General features: G+C 39.3%; 1 protein-coding gene across 1 annotated transcript; it reads right to left on the reverse strand.

Moving 5' to 3' along the window:
• Window positions 1-1,705: 1,705 nt before the first annotated feature.
• On the reverse strand, window positions 1,706-11,925 carry dusp14 (dual specificity phosphatase 14). Its single transcript, XM_042486862.2, has 2 exons — window positions 11,615-11,925; window positions 1,706-4,218 (listed from the first exon to the last, which is right to left on the reverse strand). Exon 2 carries the CDS (start codon window positions 4,113-4,115, stop codon window positions 3,486-3,488), a length of 630 nt encoding a protein of 209 aa, XP_042342796.1. The 5' UTR covers window positions 4,116-4,218; window positions 11,615-11,925; the 3' UTR covers window positions 1,706-3,485.
• Between the last annotated feature and the right edge of the window lie 7,399 nt (window positions 11,926-19,324).

The following is a 19,324-nucleotide window of genomic DNA, read 5'->3' on the forward strand; positions in this document are numbered from 1 at the left end:
CAATGCATTTACGGCCCGATAACAATTGTATCGCAGTATGGTTGGATACATCTATTGCTGAAACAATTAGTTGAGATTAGTTGACAGAAAGAAAAAAAGTGATAATTGTGAAAAATTCTGAGTTATTTTCCCGTTTCACAATCTAAAATGTGACAATTTGCCGCTTTCTCTCTTTATATCTGTTAAACAAGGACACTTGTCAATGTGGTGTGCAGGTTTACACTGAATACATGTTTTGACGCACACCACATGCTGCAGGAATGTGTTTGATGGCCATTTTCTAATGTTTTAATTAATCAGTTAAAGGCAGTCTGTGGAGTTTTTAATCACTAGTAGAAGCTGTGCACAATTAATCGAAACACAATCGAAATTGCAATAGGGCCAAGTGTATTACTCAAATTGGAGGAGCGGTAATGCAAAATTTACCATTGCCACTAAAATCACAACTCATATTGCAATCTGTCATATAATGGCAATATATATATATATATATATATGTAAATCATGCATCCCTAACTAGTGTGTTTTTTTCACAGGCAACATGACACACAACCCTGCCATGTATCACCTTTTCCAATGATCTACAGGTGGCAATAATGCACAAAGAGATGCAGCAACAATGGCAGAGAAAAAGAAGACTACTACCACTTAACATGCATGTTAACTAGCAGGATTTAAAATACGCATTAACTTGGTTTTGCAAATGTCTTGTGAACAATGAAGAAAATGCATTCAAAACCCTTGTTAGACCTTGAAGGTCCTGTGTGTAAGATTTGGGGGGATTTGGTGGCATCTAGCAGAGAGGATTGCAGAGTGCAACAAGCACTCCACCAACTTCTACTGGTTCTGTTCCCTCACTGTTTATTGTTCAGAAGGTTTTTATAAGGAGCTGAACTATCCCCTGAGGGCCAGGTGATTAAAACTGGTAAAAACAATAAATAAACCAGTTTCACATTACAAATCAGTGTTTTTCCAAAGATGTTCAGCTCGTTGGAGTCCAGCACCTGCTAATGTGTACTCACCTTTTGTCTCTGATAACTTAAGATCCAGAGGTCTCCTCCTCCCCAAAAGAAACAGATCCAGTGATTTAAACTAGTAAAAACAAAGAATAAAGCAGTATCACATGAAAAAAATTCAGAGTTTTTCTGATGCTTTCATAGTGGAGGTGCTGCTGAGTATGGTGGGTGACGCAAAAATGTGAATGGACCTATCTAGAGTCAGTGTTTGGTTTGTCCGTTCTAGGCTACTGTAGAAACATGGCGGTGTTAATGGCGGACTCCGTGGACAAGGCCCTGCTCCCTATATAGATGTTAACTGCTTATTTTATGGTAACAAAAGCAAAACAATACTTATTTTCAGGTTATTATACTCTGAAGACAACATACTTACGTTATATTCCATTTCTGCCAATATATCCCCATAAATCCTACACACTGTACCTTTAAGGATACACAAGTTTGCTCGTGCTTAAAAGAAAATAACTAGTTCATTTACAGGAATAGTCCACAAGACGTCTTTAACAGGAAACTATAGCACTTAATACCATAATCTGAAGGAAAACTCTACAACACACAGGAATCCAAACATTCACCGCATCGTTTACTTTTATGTGATAATGGTGGCAAAATCTTTAAAATGGTGAGTATTGTGATTTACTGCGGAAATATATATATAAACATATATATATATATATATTTTTTTTTTTTTTTTTTATTATTATTATTTTTTTATCTCACCCCTACAACGTTAGCCTTGAACAGTACCTTATGGAGCGTTGACAGCACAGTGCAGCAAAGTCAATTATAACTGCTGCGCAGCAATGTATCCGGTTCGAGCATTTTTAGTAGCAAGCAGCAGAATTGGAAGACTTCTTTTTTCTTTTTTAAAGATAAACCTCTGAAATGTTACACACTTAATCTACTATGGAAGCAAAAGTTTGTCAATTTCTTTTCATGAACGTTTAAGATTTATTTAGCAAGAGTTTGCAAATATATATGTTTACAGTACCATTTACTGTCAAACATTTTGATACACTGTAGACTCAATTTTTGATATATCAAAAATCTGTGTAGACAGTTTGTGTAGGACAGTCTGAAGATGCCCTGTAGCAAGTTTGTCAATTGAGCAAAAAATGTAGAAGGGGATTAGTTTTACAGTTTTTGATAAAAACAGAGTGATGGACCTCATAATTTGTACCACATTGAAGTGTGCAAAAGTTTCTTCACAATTTGGCCTTCTTTTTGTTGTAAGTTGCAAAGCTGCAGCACATACAAATGATTTGTTATGAATTTGAACTTCTGAATTTTAGACTGTTGCTGTAGCACCACCATCAGCACTACTGGCTTGTGTTTGCAGCTGAGGAAGTTGGGCATGGGATTCGACCTATGTGCAAAGTTTGGTTTATTTTTATGCTTGGGAAGTTGGATTTCATCGTAATATTAATAATAATAATAATAACAACACTGAGGAAAACGAGAGGGACTGGCAGCTTCACTGCCCGGCCCCTAAAAATTCAACCCGCAGACAACATCAGAAGATCTTCAGCGTGTGTGATATCACTCTTTTAAGTTGGTTTACATAGAGAAATAAAATGTCTTTTCTATACTGCTCTGATCTTTTTTTGCAACCTATGGACACAAGGCAAAAACAGTGGGATAGAAAATATTCATCTATCATAGAGCTACCAGTTCCTTGAGGTGGCAGCATTTTTTTTTAAACAGCATCAAATAGCACTACAATAACATAGTGTGGTCACAGGATGAAACAGTCAACCCTGTGGTACACAGGAGCTTTCCCTAAACCTCGACTTTTAGCTTACATCTTCTAGATTTTCACCTCAAAAAAGGTAGATATAATAACATCTTTAAATGTTCTGTGCCATTTTCTCCTCACTATCGGCACATTCCAATAAAATCATTTGTCTATATTTTTTTTTTCTCTGTACACCTATCTTATATGCTACCGTAAATTGAGAGCATGCTGCTGCCCTTCACACCAAAGATTACTGCAAAACTGGCACAATACCACCACATGACATCATCACGTCAGGAAAAGGACTTCAGTCACATCACTGTCAGAGCTGCAGAGTCTCGAGCACTGCTGACACGTTCACCATCTTCCACTGGAACTGGAAAGACAGACCAGGAGATAGACGGCACCGACAACCATACTCTGACCATTCATCTTGTTTTGGTGTCTGACATCATCCTGGTCCAAATCAATCCTTTGGTCCAAAGGGATTCTGGGCTTGTCGTCGCCTTTTTACGCTCAAACACTAAATGGAGGCAACTGGTTGGACAAACAGCATCAACAACCAGTGTTTGGTTAAGACTCCCTCCGTCCAAACGTGCCGGTATTCATTAAATAAGCTTCACACAGATGTACACTCACACGTGTCTCACTTCGCCTGTCCTGAACACGCATAACGCTGCAGTCCAGGAGGGCAAAAGGGCTTCACTTCCTCCTCGATCTCCACGGTGCAGCTCTCACAGGCCCCAGTACGGAGCCAGGCTCCTGCGGTCCCTCTCATAAACATCAGGTATGACCCCGTAGGGCGTCTGCACCATCTTAACAGAGTTTCTACCAAACAGCTTCCTCTCGTACTCGATGAGCTGGCGCCAGAAGCCACCATTGGGCCTTATGACGGGACGGCGGGCTTTGACCCAGGCGTGGGCCTCAGCCAGAGACACACGGTGATACTTCATGAGGTACGCCAGACACAAAGAGGCTGAGCGGCTCACTCCTGCCGCACAGTGCACCAACACAGCCCCACGCTTCCGTCCCACGCTGTGGATCTTATCAGCAACACTATCAAAGTACAAGGAGATAGGGGAGTGGGGCATATCTGCCAAAGGGACCTTCACATACTCCATGTGTGGCCAGTTGAAGTTGGGGAGCTCAATGGTGGCGTTGACCACGCAGGTGATGCCTTTGGACAGCAGCAGGCTGCGGTTGGACGCCACATTCCCTCTGCTGAGGAAGAGGTTGGGGGTGATTTGCGCAATGCCCCCCAGCAGGCTGCCATTCTCAGGCAGCAGCCTCGGCACCACAGCGGGCACCATGGCGCTACGATGATGGTGATGGTGGTGGAAGAAACCTTGGCTGCGGGAACCCATGGAGAAATCAGGTGGGCTTCAAGAAGGATGACAATTTTTTTTTTTTTTAAAGTAAAATCTTCACGAGCTCAGAGTCATAGCAGTGCATCCAGCCAGACAGCTCCTGCAACACAAACAGATTTCACTTTCAATCTAAATTAAACATTTTTCCCACTTCACTGTAGGCCGAGCACTCAGGCTGACAAACAAAAGGACGAGAAGCATCACTGCTGTTTGCAAAGACTCCATAACAAGAGTGCTCAAATCCTGGCATCGCCCTAAGAAGATGATTTAAAGTAAATGTTATTCTGCAGTCTGTCTTCAAACTTTAAGACAGACAAAACTGTTTAAGATCAGACACAATAGCTGACTAATTCAAAAGCATGCTGCTGCATTCCATTGATTCACCTACAATTACATCAGCTGTTTTTCATGAATTCACGGACAGATGAGTGTTAATATATGGGCCAGAGAGACCTTGTATTTCTGCTGTACGTCTCTCTACATTCAGGTCGAATGGCCTCCATGCTGCACACTGAAACGTGCCTCCCTCTGCCATGTGAGCATAGACCCCCTGGAGGCATGCACTCACCTCATCTCGTCTCATGTTCATCCATCCACAGCCCTCACATACAGATTACATCTCCCGTCTCACTTGCAATCGCAGCCTTCATGCCGTTTTGTATGTTACCAAATGGTAAGGCGGAAAGTGATCATATAATTCGCTGCTATCACGTCAAAGTGTGCTGATGACACACTTAATTTAATCAAGAAGTTTTTTTCAAAAATTTAGTAGCCTAATTTCATTTTCTTTTACCAAAAAAAAGATGTACAAAATTATCTTTTAATTAATGTCCATGAGCTGCAAATGAAGATACAATAAAAAGATGTACTAAAGGAAACCTCAACACGAAATTTCTAGCCGCACTGTATTTGCAGGAAACAGCCTCCTGTGTTAATACTTATCAGCAGAGAGCCCACAGCTCCGGGCGCTACTTCACACGCTGTTGCACTTGTCGTGCGTCATCCACACCTTGTGCACCAGTCTGGCCGGCAGGTCTTTTTCTTTCATTTTCTGCTACAGTCTGGTTAACAAGACACACGGGTCAACTGCTTTAAACTGGAACTCAACCTGCAGGAAAAAACAACCACCTGCCGTCACCTGCACAGAGACTGCCGAGACAGATCGGGATTCTTCTTATTAATCGTAATCAAAACCACGAGTGGAAAGACACTGAATTTAAATATGTATGCATGACAAAAAGAAGAACAAAATCATGGTGGGAGTTTTGTGATACAACAATACATTTGTGCCACTTCATCATTTAAGAACCCAACATTGTGGTCAGGGCGTATTAACAGGATAGGAACCAATCATAGATATATTGGTGCTACACAGAAGTATGTTTTTTTAGGGTTGTGGGGAGAATGGATACAGCATAGTACTGCAATATTCTGAGTGATCAATACACGGCACCAAGTACTGATTATTTTTACTATACATAATATAAATATTGACAGTTCTAATAAATGTTGTTCAAAAAAATGTAGCTTAATATAATAACAAAATATGTTGCGTGTGCAACATGTGAGAAACTTTATCTTTAAAACTTTGAAGAAGTGAGAAACTTTATCTTTAAAACTTTATCTTATTAGATAAAACATATGTTGGCAAAGTTGTTCTTTGGTTGAAAAAAAGGTAGTAAGTTGTGATATATGTTATTGCAATACTCATGTCACAAAACATTTTAAATTGCAAAAATATTGTATCATGACAAAAGTATCATGATAATATTGTATCACGGGGCCTCTGGTGATTCCCCCTTCTGACACTTTTCCTAACTTAGTTAATTATCTGAAGAATTACTGGCTAATTTACCTCCCAGGGCATTTAAAAATAAAATTCAAATATCCAGTGGTCACAAGCAGAGATTGCTTAATTTTAACAGATCACAAAACAAGCAGATTGGAAACCAATTGCTTTGAATGTCACATTTTTAAAAAGTCAACATTAAGATGTTCATACTTTCCAATACAAGACTACAGGATGTGCTCCTCTTACATGAAACATTAAACAACATAATTAAATTTTGGAACTGTTTTTATGGATTTAATGCCTAAAGTTTGCATGAAAATATAAAGTATCCAGAACAAGTAGACATACTTTTGTACAAGTTAACCTTCATCTCGGGACGGTTTGGCACGTCTTTGCTTCATTGTCACCTTCCTTTACACCCTCTCCACCTATCGAACACAGCTTTGACACCTCAGCATGGCCGGCTTCTCTTCCCAAAATAAAAAAAATAAAAGGATCAAAGGCTAAAACGACACCCACGTCCCTCCCTGTCCGGGCACAGTTTCTCTGGCTTGCTCCCTGTTAATGATCACCATGGACTGCCTCTATAAATGGTTGCCATGATCCAACTTCCTACACATTGTCGCCACTGGTGATGAGACAACAAATACAGCGATTCAGAACCAGAAAATTGGTTTTGCCAACAAACCACAACAGCATGTGATCAAAGTCAAACTGTTCAGTGCTGATCGGCAGTGGGAACAGCTTCCCTGCAAGAAGCATATTATGATATACAGTCCTACATTAGTACTGCATTAGTTTACATTGTTTGAGCACGACTACACTGTGTAAGCTTTTGTCTCCAACTGAAACACTTCCTCTCAATTAATAAATTGGATTATTGGCAGTAAATTACTTGGCAACCACTGTGATAATCAATTAAGATGTCAAGCAAAAATAACAAAATACTCCTAATTTTTAAAGAGGATTTGCAGCTTTTTTCCTTATATTATGATATGAGTAAATCTTTGAGATTTGAACTGTTGGTTAGAGGAGTATTATAGTATAAACATATGTTGCCAGTCGTAGTTTTTCTTCATTCTTTTCCTTTTGCTGATAAACCAAATGACTGATTTAACTACAAAATAATCTGCAGGATATGTGTTAGTTTTAGACATTTACTGTTTGTTTAAGATGTTTGTCTTTCTCGGGGCTCTCCTCATTTCACTCGAAGCTTTTTTATCAATTAAAGGCATAAAACGCCCCAAGAAAAAAAAAAGACGAGATGTTTGTCTTTCTCTAAACAATCAGTATTGAAGGTTGTATCCTTTTCAGTGTTTTCTAGCAATCTCAGAACCCATCGGCGATGGCCAGTATTTTCGGGGATCCGTTGTAGACCAGCAGTTTCTGGTAAGAGGCCCCACTTCCTCTTCCATGCGTTGGTCTTTTGGCTAATCTCTATGAACTAATATCTGTATGTGAATGCTAAGAAATTAAAATGACTAAATTAAAAAAATGAGTAAAGCTAACAGAAAGCTAAACTGGCATCAGATGATAGCCGATATGTCCTGGGATTTCATTTCGGCTTATGCATTCCACCTGTTTGGCTCTTCACAGGAACCATTAACCTGTCGCTCAAACATGATAGGTCATTACTACTCTGAGTACAAACAGAAACAAGAATGCTTCCAATATGAAAATCTTGCCCTTTTTCCTACAGATTCTGCATACCTACACAGATATCTGCTCATAGAGATCAGCTTTATAGGACCTGCACTGAAAAACTACAGTATGATGTGAAAAGTGTAGCTGATGATAAACACACTGAGAATTAGATCCCCTCAGCTTTATAGGGAATTTAAGCACAGCTAAAGCTTGGCAATATAGCAACAGTATATCAGGAGACATAAGACAAGATAATGTCTTAGATTTAGGATATTGTAATATCATAAGTGTTGTCTTTTTCGGCTTTTAAAGGCTGCATTACGGTAATATGATAGAATTTTCTGAACTTATCAGATTGTTCTTTTATTTTCCTTTACCCACTTATTCATTATACCCACATTACTGATGATCATTTATCATTGCGTGAATATTTTGTGAAAACACCAAGTGTCAACCTTACAATATCAGTATTAATATTGAGGCATTTGGTCAAAAGTATTGTGATATTTGATTTTGTCCTTATCACTCTGCCTAAATTTCAGCTTATTGTTTTGGTTTACGACACACAACTTTACCATTTTAGTTCAGTCTTACCGCCTTTGTTTCTTGTTTTTGGCATTAACCAAAAAAAGCTACTCACAACAGCTGGCCTACAGCATGTTGGGCTCACCCTAGTGGCCAAAATACAAATGAAGATTTAATGTATGTAATACTTAACTGAAGAAATCCTCAATTACGGTGTTGATATATTTGTGAGTCGGTTTACAAGAATCAGTATAGCTGAGTATAAAGAGAGCGACTTTGCTACACAAGTCTGATCATCTCGGCTTTTTGTGCAACTCAGAGAAACAGAAATCAATGAGAACAGACTGATCTGAATCTGGGAAGTGGGCAGTGATTCAGAGTCTGCTACCCGTCTACGATAGAGGCGACATCTTGCTAAAACTGAAAAAGTGAACCACGAACAGATGTCCTTCTCACAAGACACTTTCAGTTTCAGTGGGAGGCACAGTTGATGCATTATATTATGGAGATGGATAACATATATACCATGAGCTGAAGTACAAACGCTGTTGCTGCAGCAACCTACTGACCACAGCATAAGACAGCCAAGAGAGAGATGAAGAAGATAAGGGAACCAAATAATCCCCGACCCTCTCCAAAGTGCTGATGTACCACAGTGCTGGTCTTTGCGGAGATTTGCTCCATCCACACGGTTATTTTTACCCGGGGGCAGGGCAGGAGTGAGGCTGCAGCGAGCGGAGGAGGGAGAATTATGCAGAGAGAAATCTACTGTAATGTTGGAGATAGCGGGGATGCTGCAGCTTGCTGTCAATCAAAATTACTGTGAGGATTAATTCTCAAAAAAAAAAAAAGACTGAGGAAGGTCAGAGGCACTCACGGGACAACAGAGCACCTTTTCACAATTCCACCTCTAATTTTTTCTCTTCATATCGCAAAAAACACTCCCCTCTTAATCATGCAGGGTGGATCTGTCAACAGGTGGTCCGACCCCACAAATCTCCTTTCACACATCTCCCCATCTCTCTCTCTGTGGGGGGAGATTCCTCAGGGGTCTGGTTCCACCTCCGCTAACACAAATTGGAAACGTGACCCAGCTGCAGGAAAGCTAGAGCGGCAAACCTCATTCTCACACTGAGAACCTCAAAACAACACCTGAGCTGAACTTGGACATGAAATCCCTGACTGACGCTCCCTCGCACCACCAAATAAGATGAATGAAATCGGCAAAATAGCTGGAAAAGGCGCACGTGCTGACACGCAGCTCTCAGCAGTGTCTCTCAATTAAAGGCAATGCATTTATTCAGTCTGAGTGATCTCTGAAAGTGACTCTGCTGCCAGCACTCTGGACAATAATCAGGAGAAAATGAGCAGCAATGACACAGCTTCTCAAATTTGTCCAAACACAACTGGGTGCAACTTCAGAATCCTCAAACGATGCTGCTGCACAACAAAGTCGACTGTGAAGGGTTCAAACAAGAGTCAGCATGACTTTAGGGACAGATTCCTCTCGAGGACGGGGATCATCTTTGGCACCTGCATGCAAATGGCAGCAGCTGGGCGCCGCTCACTCCGTCCACGATGTTACACCTCAGACACAAACATGAGAGCCTGAGACACAAGGCCATGTGCCATATAGTGAGGGATGGGCGTACATGGCTGACAGTGCTCATACAAGGGCAGTTTTTCAGTCATATTACACAAAGAAGACTGTGTTAAATCATAGAATTCAATTATAGAACAAGTATCACTGCAGCAGACAGATGAGAGATATGTGGAGTGACTCTACTTTTAAACAATGACACGCTTCTCTCAATCTAATGAGACAGACTTATTATTACCTATTATTAGTGCTACAAGCAGTGAATATCAAACAGGGCTGGAGCCAATTTCAATTTGATGATTAATCTGCAATTATTTTGAAAAGTGATTGATATTTTCAGTCTTTATTCGAGCAAAAATGAAAAAAAAAAGACTCTCTTGTGCTCCTTTATTGTGATTTTTTATGCTCTTCTTTGAAATCTCTGATATGAAACTGAATGTCTTTAAGGTTTATTTTACTGTTGATCGGATAAAGAAGCAAATCGAAGATGACACATTGGGTCGTGTGATATTCAACAGGATCATTTGAGGATAAAATGATCAATTAATCAGGAATATAACCAGAAGATTACTAAATAATGAAAACAATCATTAGTTGCAGCCCTTATATAGAATATATACTATTTTAAACAATCATGTGATGTTTGGCTAAATGATATAGACAAAAATAAAATATCACAATATTTTTGACCAAATACCTTGATAAACAATTTTGTATGGATGCCTATAGATGCTTTCACAAAATATTTAAACAACAGGATTTTTTTTCACCTGTATGTTATGTTACTTCCAAAAATGACACTTTTGACACAAACTTACATTGTTTCCACTTTTAATTTGAGTAACAAAATGCTTTTTTCTTCTTTTCTATTTTCATTCTATTAAGGGTAATTGTGACTGATAATAATAGTTATTTTGTACTACAGTGAAACCATGACACCGCAATATTTTCTAAGACAGTAATCATACAGTAAAAATCTCTTACCACTGCAGCTAGGGATCCACGATAATATTGGCACATCGGTATTGACAGATATTGGCTTTAAAATTAAAATATCTGAATCGGCCATCATGCTGATTTCTGCTGATAAGACAAACCTTTTTTTTTTTAATTGACAAAGTGAACATGTACAAAACATCAGTCCTAAGTTGATGTATGTTTCTTGAACAATGAATGAAGATTACATACATTTGAAAAGCGTTAAATTTTATATCTCCGTCTGCTGGTGGGCCATTATTCTAAGAGAATGCATAATAAGATATTATTCCCATACGATGGAGGCTTGGTGGTCACTAAAAGTGGGAAAATAAGTGAATATATCGGTTATCGGCTAAATGACTTGTTAGATATCCGCATATGGGATATCGGCATAAATCCAATATCATACATCCCTAATTGCATCTCTAACATTTTACCCGGGAACATAAAAGCTGTTGTTGTTGTTTCAGAAACTTTAAATATTTTAGTAGGGTTCTTCAAGGAACGGAAGTGTGACCCTGCTGTGTGTGAAAACCTGGAGCTTTAAGTGAATGACTCCACCAATTTAATAATTTATGGTTTGAGCCGTGAATGAGGACTGCTCCTCTGCGCACGCGCCGCTCGTACTTGTGCGCGTGCGTTAATAAGTTCGAGTGTCGGAAATAGATCATTACATGTGCAGAATAAAAAAAAACTGAAATGTTTGTGTCACAGTTTGAACATCACGACGAAATGAAGCGACATCTTTGAGCAGAAGTGTGGCAGGTGCGCTCGTTTCTTCAATTTCACCCACCTTACATCAGAGAACTCATCATGATGAAACCTCAAGATAAATGCCTATAAAACAACATTTTTAAACATATTAATGCTTTGCTTGAATTTAAGTTAAAATCATCCTAGTTTAGGGTCAGAATGACGCCGATAAACTGCCTCAATCCGATGTAAAACTCAACTTACCAGTCGACTCTGAGTCGGGCAGATATGGAGGTTTTTCAAAGCGTCTTCATCGCCTGCAGATATCCGGCGAGCTGCTGTCACACTCCGGACATGTACCCTCAGTCAGTCCACCCTCACACCCGTCCGACAGAATGGCGAGAGGCCAAGTAGTGGGAGACAAACCGCGACACCAAACAACATAATGTGAAAGTCAAGAGAAATACGAGCCATCAGTGGGCTACATCCGCCTGCTGCTACGCTGACAGGAGCGGCGTGCACAGGGCAGCCTCTGTATGAGGAGCGATCAGTGCCACGCAGGAGCGGAGGAGGAGGAGGAGGAGGAGGAGGAACATGGTCACAAGCCAGTCTGTTGGTGCATGCCAATGTTTTTAAGCCAAGCATTACCCTGCTGGAATAAGCCTATTAGTTTATCAACATTTACGCAAGTAGTTTTAGTTAGACTTTATTCACAAGCTCTCAGGTATTCTGCTGTTAGGTTTTTTAAAAATACACACAATTATACACAAATAGAAAATAGGCATTGCCCAGCTTTTTTTAACTATGCTCCAAAATTATGGAATACCCTTCCAAAAGCTGTAAGGGAGGCGGGCTCTGTGAACATTTTGAGACGACAACTGAAAACCTATTTTGTCTGGCTTTTAATTAATGTAATTCTTGTGTTTATCATTTAATATCAATTCTCCTATTATTTTTTTTTTATTATTATTTTCAATTGTCTTTGTGTCTTTTACTTTTACTTTTTTTTATCTTGTTTATTCTTTTGATTGTCTAATCTTGTTTCCCTGTTTCCTTTTTTTTTTTTTAAATTACTGTGGACTGTGCAGACATTAATTTGAGTGGAAAAGTGTAGCAGAGACAGACAAGCTCACGCTCACATTTACACCTACTGGCAATATTGGAGTGACCAATTAACTTAACATGCCTTTATTTGGACCAGGTGGTGTCATAGCAACATCACCTCTCAACAAGATGAACACTGGTTTGTACTCACTGTCCAGCTGGGTCCCTTCTGTGTGGAGTCTGCATGTTCTCAATGTGTCAGTGTGGGTTTTCTCCAGGTTTTCTGGCTTCTTCCTCTAGTCCAATCTAATAAAGATAAATTACATAAGTGGATCCATTACATTTATCCTAAGGTTAAAAATTTAACAAACAGACACAAACATATGATCAAAACAAAATTACACTGCTAGATACAACTACCCAACAATACAGTAGTTAAAATCATTTTGCTATTGATATATTTGTACTATTACTTCAGTTAAATATTGTATGTAGGACTTTTCCTTGTAACAAGTATTTTAAACATATCAGTAAAAGTAGCAATAACACGAGTGCTTCTTCCACCACTGGGAAGCATCAAAACACAGCTGCAAAATGTGTACAACATAGCATAATGTGAGCCATGTCATCACTAAAGATACAGGTCACACTATTCCGAATACACTGAATATAATTTACTCTGTATGTTTTTTACAATAATACACAACCAGACCACAAACTGCAGCATCCCTATCATACACAGTTAATGTCTTTTTTTCCCAGGGTTATGTGAGGGGCAGTTAGTTGTTGAACAGACAGCAGATGTGATCTTACCTGAACACCTCTTCAGTGTGATGTATTCATAGTACACAACATCGTATCACAGGAAAGCACAAATTGTTCCACGCCTGTTGAAATACAAGGCATCAGACTGAGTTCCAATTTCATATGATTTACTGATGCTGTACAAGCATGTACTACAAATTAGTCCCTCCAGTACACTCTTACATAATAACAGTTGAAATTACTGTACTTTTTTTCTACTAAAAGGAAATTATTCCAGATGTGTGTGCTAAAGAACATTATTATGGCACAGGAACACAGCTGACAAACTCAAAAAGGAAGAAGGAAGAAAGCGGAGGACGACAGGTGAGGGAATGTAAGCATGTTTGTAACAACAATCTCTTTTCATACATAGTAGTATTTTCATGCAACTCTGCTCCTCCTTTTTCTCTGGCACTAATTACTCCTCATACAGAGGTGGTGGGGGGATAAGCGCCTCCCCAGAGCACAATGCTAAAAACTATTGGTGAGATGCAACTAGGGAACAAGCAAACCTCTTGTCTCAGAGAAGAATCATTAAAGCCTGACTGAAATGCACTTTTGATGGCTTGGCAATTCTTAACAAGAGACCGTTTCTTTCCTTAAAATGTTCCTGATGTTTTCTATCAGAAGTTGGTGTAATATAAACTCCAAAAGGGTTGTAGTCAGTATTTTAAAAACACTGAGGTCAGGGGTCCAAATTTTCCCTGTCGAATCCCACCCACCTAGACAATTTTTGACTACCTACAAATTAATGTCTGTTTTAAAAATTCAGAGAATTGATGGAAATCATTCATTCATTAAACAGTTATATTCCATTTATTTTTTGTACTCTAAAAGTGTCAGTGCCTGCTTTACATTGATATGCCTGTGATTCTATTGGATAATATAATATAATACCAAATCCCTTTTAATTAGTGGGTTTTTATTTTAATATAAAACTGTCTAAAACATCCAAACCAGCCGTAAAAAAAAAAAATGCTAAGGCCCTCAAATCCCCAGAAATATTCCTGAGGACATGAACTTGGTGTCCTCTAAGGAATAATTCACCCCCAAAATGACCACCTAGATATCAATTACTCACTTTATGTAAAATTGAATATCTGAAGTAAACTTTTTGTTTTTGTTTTCACCTGCATCCAGTGACCAAAGAGTTCCTAGTGAGTTGAAGTCATAGGGGTCTGTGTTTAACAAAAACAAAACTATGTCTTAAAACATTTGTTTACAAACTCTCATATAACTCTTGCGGTATAATCCGAGTGTCATTGTCTCAAACAAACAGCCCATTCTGATGAGGAACTGAACCAACAATGAAACTTATCTATGCTCTCATGATCCACTGGACCAAAAAAAAAGGCCTATTTTTCCAACAGCCTGTTAGTACAAAAACAAAACGCCCATTGCCTCAAAGTCCTGTTTCTCCGAAAATACATGCTCCCTGCAGTTAGTTTCTGTTTCTCAGCAGCATTTGAGCCACCAGTCTCAGGTTGTGGTTGTTTTCATATCTCTTTGCAGGGTTTCCCAGCAGAGTTTTAGCCACTGATAACTGGTGTTTTTATCGACGTTTCATGGCGTTTCTTAGCATCTTTGAGCCACTGACACCAGGTGTTTTTTACGGACCGTTCACAGCATTTCTCAGCAGCCTTTGAGCCACCAAACATCATCAAGCATCTTTTGTCTACATTTATCCCAGCGTTGTTGAGAGATGTAAAGTTTCAATAAATACACTACAAAATAATGTACAAATGTCATATATTTGTGGTTTACAGAAATGTAAACTATAAACTTTTTTTTCTAGCAATTGGATTGTCTGATTGCAGGGTGCGAGAATTTTTGGAGAAACACTGCTGAGCAATGGGCGTTTAGTCCAGTGGGACATTTTTTAGTTTAAAGGGCATTTTAAAAAAGGCAGTTCAAGGGGGTGAAGTTTTCCTTTCATGGTTCAGCCCTTCTAATCAGATTAAAAAATAACACTATGCATTTATTCTCTGACATAAATGAACTATGATGAACTAGAATAGAATAGAATAGATTGAGCGATACAGCTACACTGGCAAAATCAAGTTTAAAAAGCTTTATTTTGAAATGCAGATCAACAGTAAACAAACATGATTTTTGGTTTATAAAATAACTCTTTTGGGGCAACACAGGCTGCAGCATGCAGCAGTTCATCACCGTGGCTTTACTGTTTAGTGTTAAAACCCCAAACCTCACACTGACACTGATGTGTTATGTTTGCTACCAAGACCTAACGGTGTTTTCTTAAACCTTAACACCTTGTAGTACACAGACAGCTGTACCAAACAAGTGACCGACACAGAAGCTTCATTTACAACTGTTAATTTGAATGCCTGTGAAGACTTGTGTGATGGTGTTGCAGGTCTTGAACTTGTAAAACCCAGAGACAGACTCAGAGTTGGAGATGCAATAAACAATGTAGAATCACACTCCACAGTGGCTCAAGCAATATGTTTCCATTTCAGTAGTAATCTAATCGTTTAAGACACACACAAACGCACACATTACCAATTTAAATATTGCCCTGGCATGGTGGGCCACAGGCGGAAATGGAAAACAAATATACTGTCTGTTCTTTAGGTCTGCTATTTCAAATCTCATTATGCCCTGCCCTGGAGGAAACAGCTTGATATACGCACAGAGACTCGTGGACAGTTTCGACCATCTACATGGCCGCAACTCTGAGACCTTCAAGACTGCAGCTTTATGTAGCCTGTCGCGAATATGTCCGTGTGCAAAACCATAATTAGACATGCCTTCCAAAGTCAATCCTATTTCAAAGGGCTCCTGGGGGAGATATTATGCTATCCATAAACCAGTGGCCCCTGCCTCAGAGTCACTCCTAATTACATTGCAAATTCAATCAACTGGAAACAAACAGCAGCAGTACCAGGCGGTGCAAACTGGTGCAAGGGGTGACCGTTTCTGAACCACAAAGGCAAAAAAAAGAGACAGTCGTTAACACTGATTTTCAACCCTGTGCTTGAAATGCTATGCATCAGAGATAAGAGCTCGCATTGATCAAAATTCACCTGATGAATGTTTAAAGAAATGGTGAAACCAAATGTCTGTCAACAGAATGAGCGAATTAAAAAAAAAGTGGTATCCTTGAATTTGAACAGTGAAATGCAAGAGACAGATGGATAGAGAGACAACGGGGAGAAAGACAGAGCTGCAGGCTGGAGAGACAAAGACTGAGGTTCAGACTGAAATGTCAGATGAGTCAGAGGCATTCTGGGAAGACGCTCCTGTTTAATATGGCTGCCATGGAGGCTGAAAATTTACAATGACACCATCACCGTAATAACAAGCACCTGCAGCGACGTTCTGAAGGAGCTGTCTGCTCTGAATGAAGCGGGTGGTGACATTGATTAACCCTGACCGCCTGTAACACAAGATAACTGATGGGCTCGACAGTGCAGAGGGTGCCACGGTGATTTAACCGTAAAAATCCTTTGCACATCTTTCAAACGTACAGATACTCAATAACCTGTGCTGTTCAGTTATGGCTACGTTCTGAGATGCAGCAGAGATCTGTCAATCCACATATGAGCATAGTGATCCCATTAAGGATGCTAAAAACAGTCATACAGAGAGAATGCTACCCCACTGTGTTGCTTTCAGGTGACAAGCCCATTTTTGGGATAATACTCACAAAATAAATTTTCAATTGTAAGGAAACCAATGGCACTGTTTATATTGTCACATGACTTTCTGGAGGTCATGTTGAGTCCTTTCTTCACATGAATCAGCTCATCACGTTGCAACACAAAAAACTATATATATATAGCTTTATTTATGTAGCAGTCCTACTGAACAAAAGTGTGACGAAGCTAGCGAGTTCAGATAAAATTAAAGCAAGAGGACAAAAGAGGATGCAAAATGGCAATACAAATTAATACAAATAAAAAATTTAAAAGAACAGCAAAAGCAATAAAAGCAATAAATCCATAAAATAAATAAAACATGAATAAAATAGTTAAAAAGACGCCAAAGCAAGTCAAAATGGGTTTTAAGGGTACCAGTCAGACCAAAATACAGTCCATGGTTCGGTTGAGTTAATTATTAATGTTTTTCTGATTCAAATGGCATGAATTTAGATGTAAACGTTTTTTGATATTTTATGTGAGTATTAATTTATTTTAAATTTTAAACGATAATTCTCTTCCAACAATTACAGTACAGCAATGGTGTAGTGTACCAAAATAACAATACTTTGTTATATTAATAGTGATATTCTAATACGTGACTTAACTTCTACAAAAGTCGTACTGTGGGAAGATATCTGTACTTTTACTCAAGTATGGTTTTCAGGTACTTCATCCACCACTATGCAATGGGGTTGTTTTTTTAGTAAACCCAAAAATGCACCCCCCCAAAAATATTAGTTACTTATTATTCTTTTAATATTATCCTTTCTTTTGTCTGTTTTATGACAAAAAACAAAACAAATTCTAAACATTTGTTTCTAACTAGCACCATAATGTGTACCATAGAGGGTTAAAGATGACGGCGAGCAGGAAAGCAGAAACACGAGTAGTGTCTGGAAATACTGGCACAATCCCGAAGAGTGTGCAATCAAAGTCTCGGCAGATTATTAGAGTGTCGTCTGCTAAGAAGTTGATGAATGATTATCCCTGGGAAAGTAAACCATAGATGCACTGTAAATCTCCAGCTGGCTTGTAACACTAGAGATGTTTATTTCAGTCTGCGCTGATGTGTGTGACCAACGGGCTGAGGGGGGGTAAGATGAGGAGAACAGAGGGTTTTTTTGTGGTCAGCAGCAGTGGTGGTGGTAGAGATGCTAGAGCAGGCGTTCAGGAGGGAGAAAGGAGGGGTGAGATGGGGGTCTAAATAAAGCCGCTGCTGATCCCACAGGTGCCCCCACGGCTCCAGCTGTGACGGCGGTAAACAGACATGGGATCTAAGTGTTTGCTGTGGCAACATGTGAGAGCAGCAAGGTGGTTGAGCGCAGCGTGGTGCCTCCCCGTCTCTCTGATCAGTGCTGCTCTGACATCAAACAAACACATTTTGCTGCTGTGCAAAAGAGACCTGAGACGCCCCCCGTACACACACACATCAATGTTACATTCTACCCAAGACAAGGAAGAAAAAACACAGAGAAGACATCTTTCCCCAATATTATGTCTTATTGAGTGCTGATGGACTCACATTTGCTCCCTTTCTCCCATGACAGTGAGTCAGTGAGAAAAAGCACATACGCAGATGGGTTGGGATGGGGGGACGAGGGGAGGCTTTGGTTAGTCACGACTCCTCTGCCCAGCAAATGAGCATGAGCAACAGGGCGAATGTCTGCCCCCTGCCTCCCTCCATCTCCACCACCGCTCCTTCTCCTGGACTTCAGCATGCCACAAACCTGGTTGCCAAGGTAACCTCTCGTGTTGATGGGTTGACCTCTGTGTTAATCACTACTGAGCAATAATGGCTAAAGCAGGGCGGGTGACTTGTGTAGAGTCTGTCCTTTTTAAAAAAGAGGGTTACACAGAGCAAAGATGTGGGAGACATCTTTTTCCATTTTCCCTGAATAGCAGCAAAGTTAAAAATCAATACGACAGCAGCAGAGGAGAAGCTCTAAAACCAATAGATCAATCTTTCTCAGGAGATGTTGTCTTTTCCTTTTTAATTTCCAAAACACATGGTAGCCTATTTTCTGTTCTAATAGCTATAAAATATAGCTCAATAACTGTGAGAGAATGTCTATCTTAATACTGTAACCATGCAAGTCATTAAATAGAGATATAACTGACAACAAATTAACATATCTTAATGGAGATCACATAATTTCCTCTGGATCTTGTTTTATGCCCTTCCTCTCTGTGTTCTGTGATATATATATATATATATAAATAAAATGATGCAAAACTATTTAATTCTGATTAACTTATGTTATCTTGTTTATCTACAAAGACAGTATACAGTACTTATATAACATACAAAGCCTACACACCCAAAAGCCAACAAGCAAAGAGCACAGACACAAACAATAATAATACAAAGAAATTACAATAAGAAAACAAACACTAAGACTTGGCTTCATTGATTTATTCTCATAAAAATATCCAAGGGGGAGCTTAATTATTATAAGTCACT

This window comes from Plectropomus leopardus, chromosome 6 (assembly GCF_026936395.1).
Source record: "Plectropomus leopardus strain MGB_pleo_1.0 chromosome 6, ASM2693639v1, whole genome shotgun sequence".
Classification (NCBI taxonomy): domain Eukaryota; kingdom Metazoa; phylum Chordata; class Actinopteri; order Perciformes; family Serranidae; genus Plectropomus; species Plectropomus leopardus.

Excerpts from the sequence above, each read along its gene's own strand:
- dusp14 (XM_042486862.2), bottom strand. The coding sequence starts at position 4,115 with ATGGGTTCCCGCAGCCAAGGTTTCTTCCACCACCATCACCATCATCGT.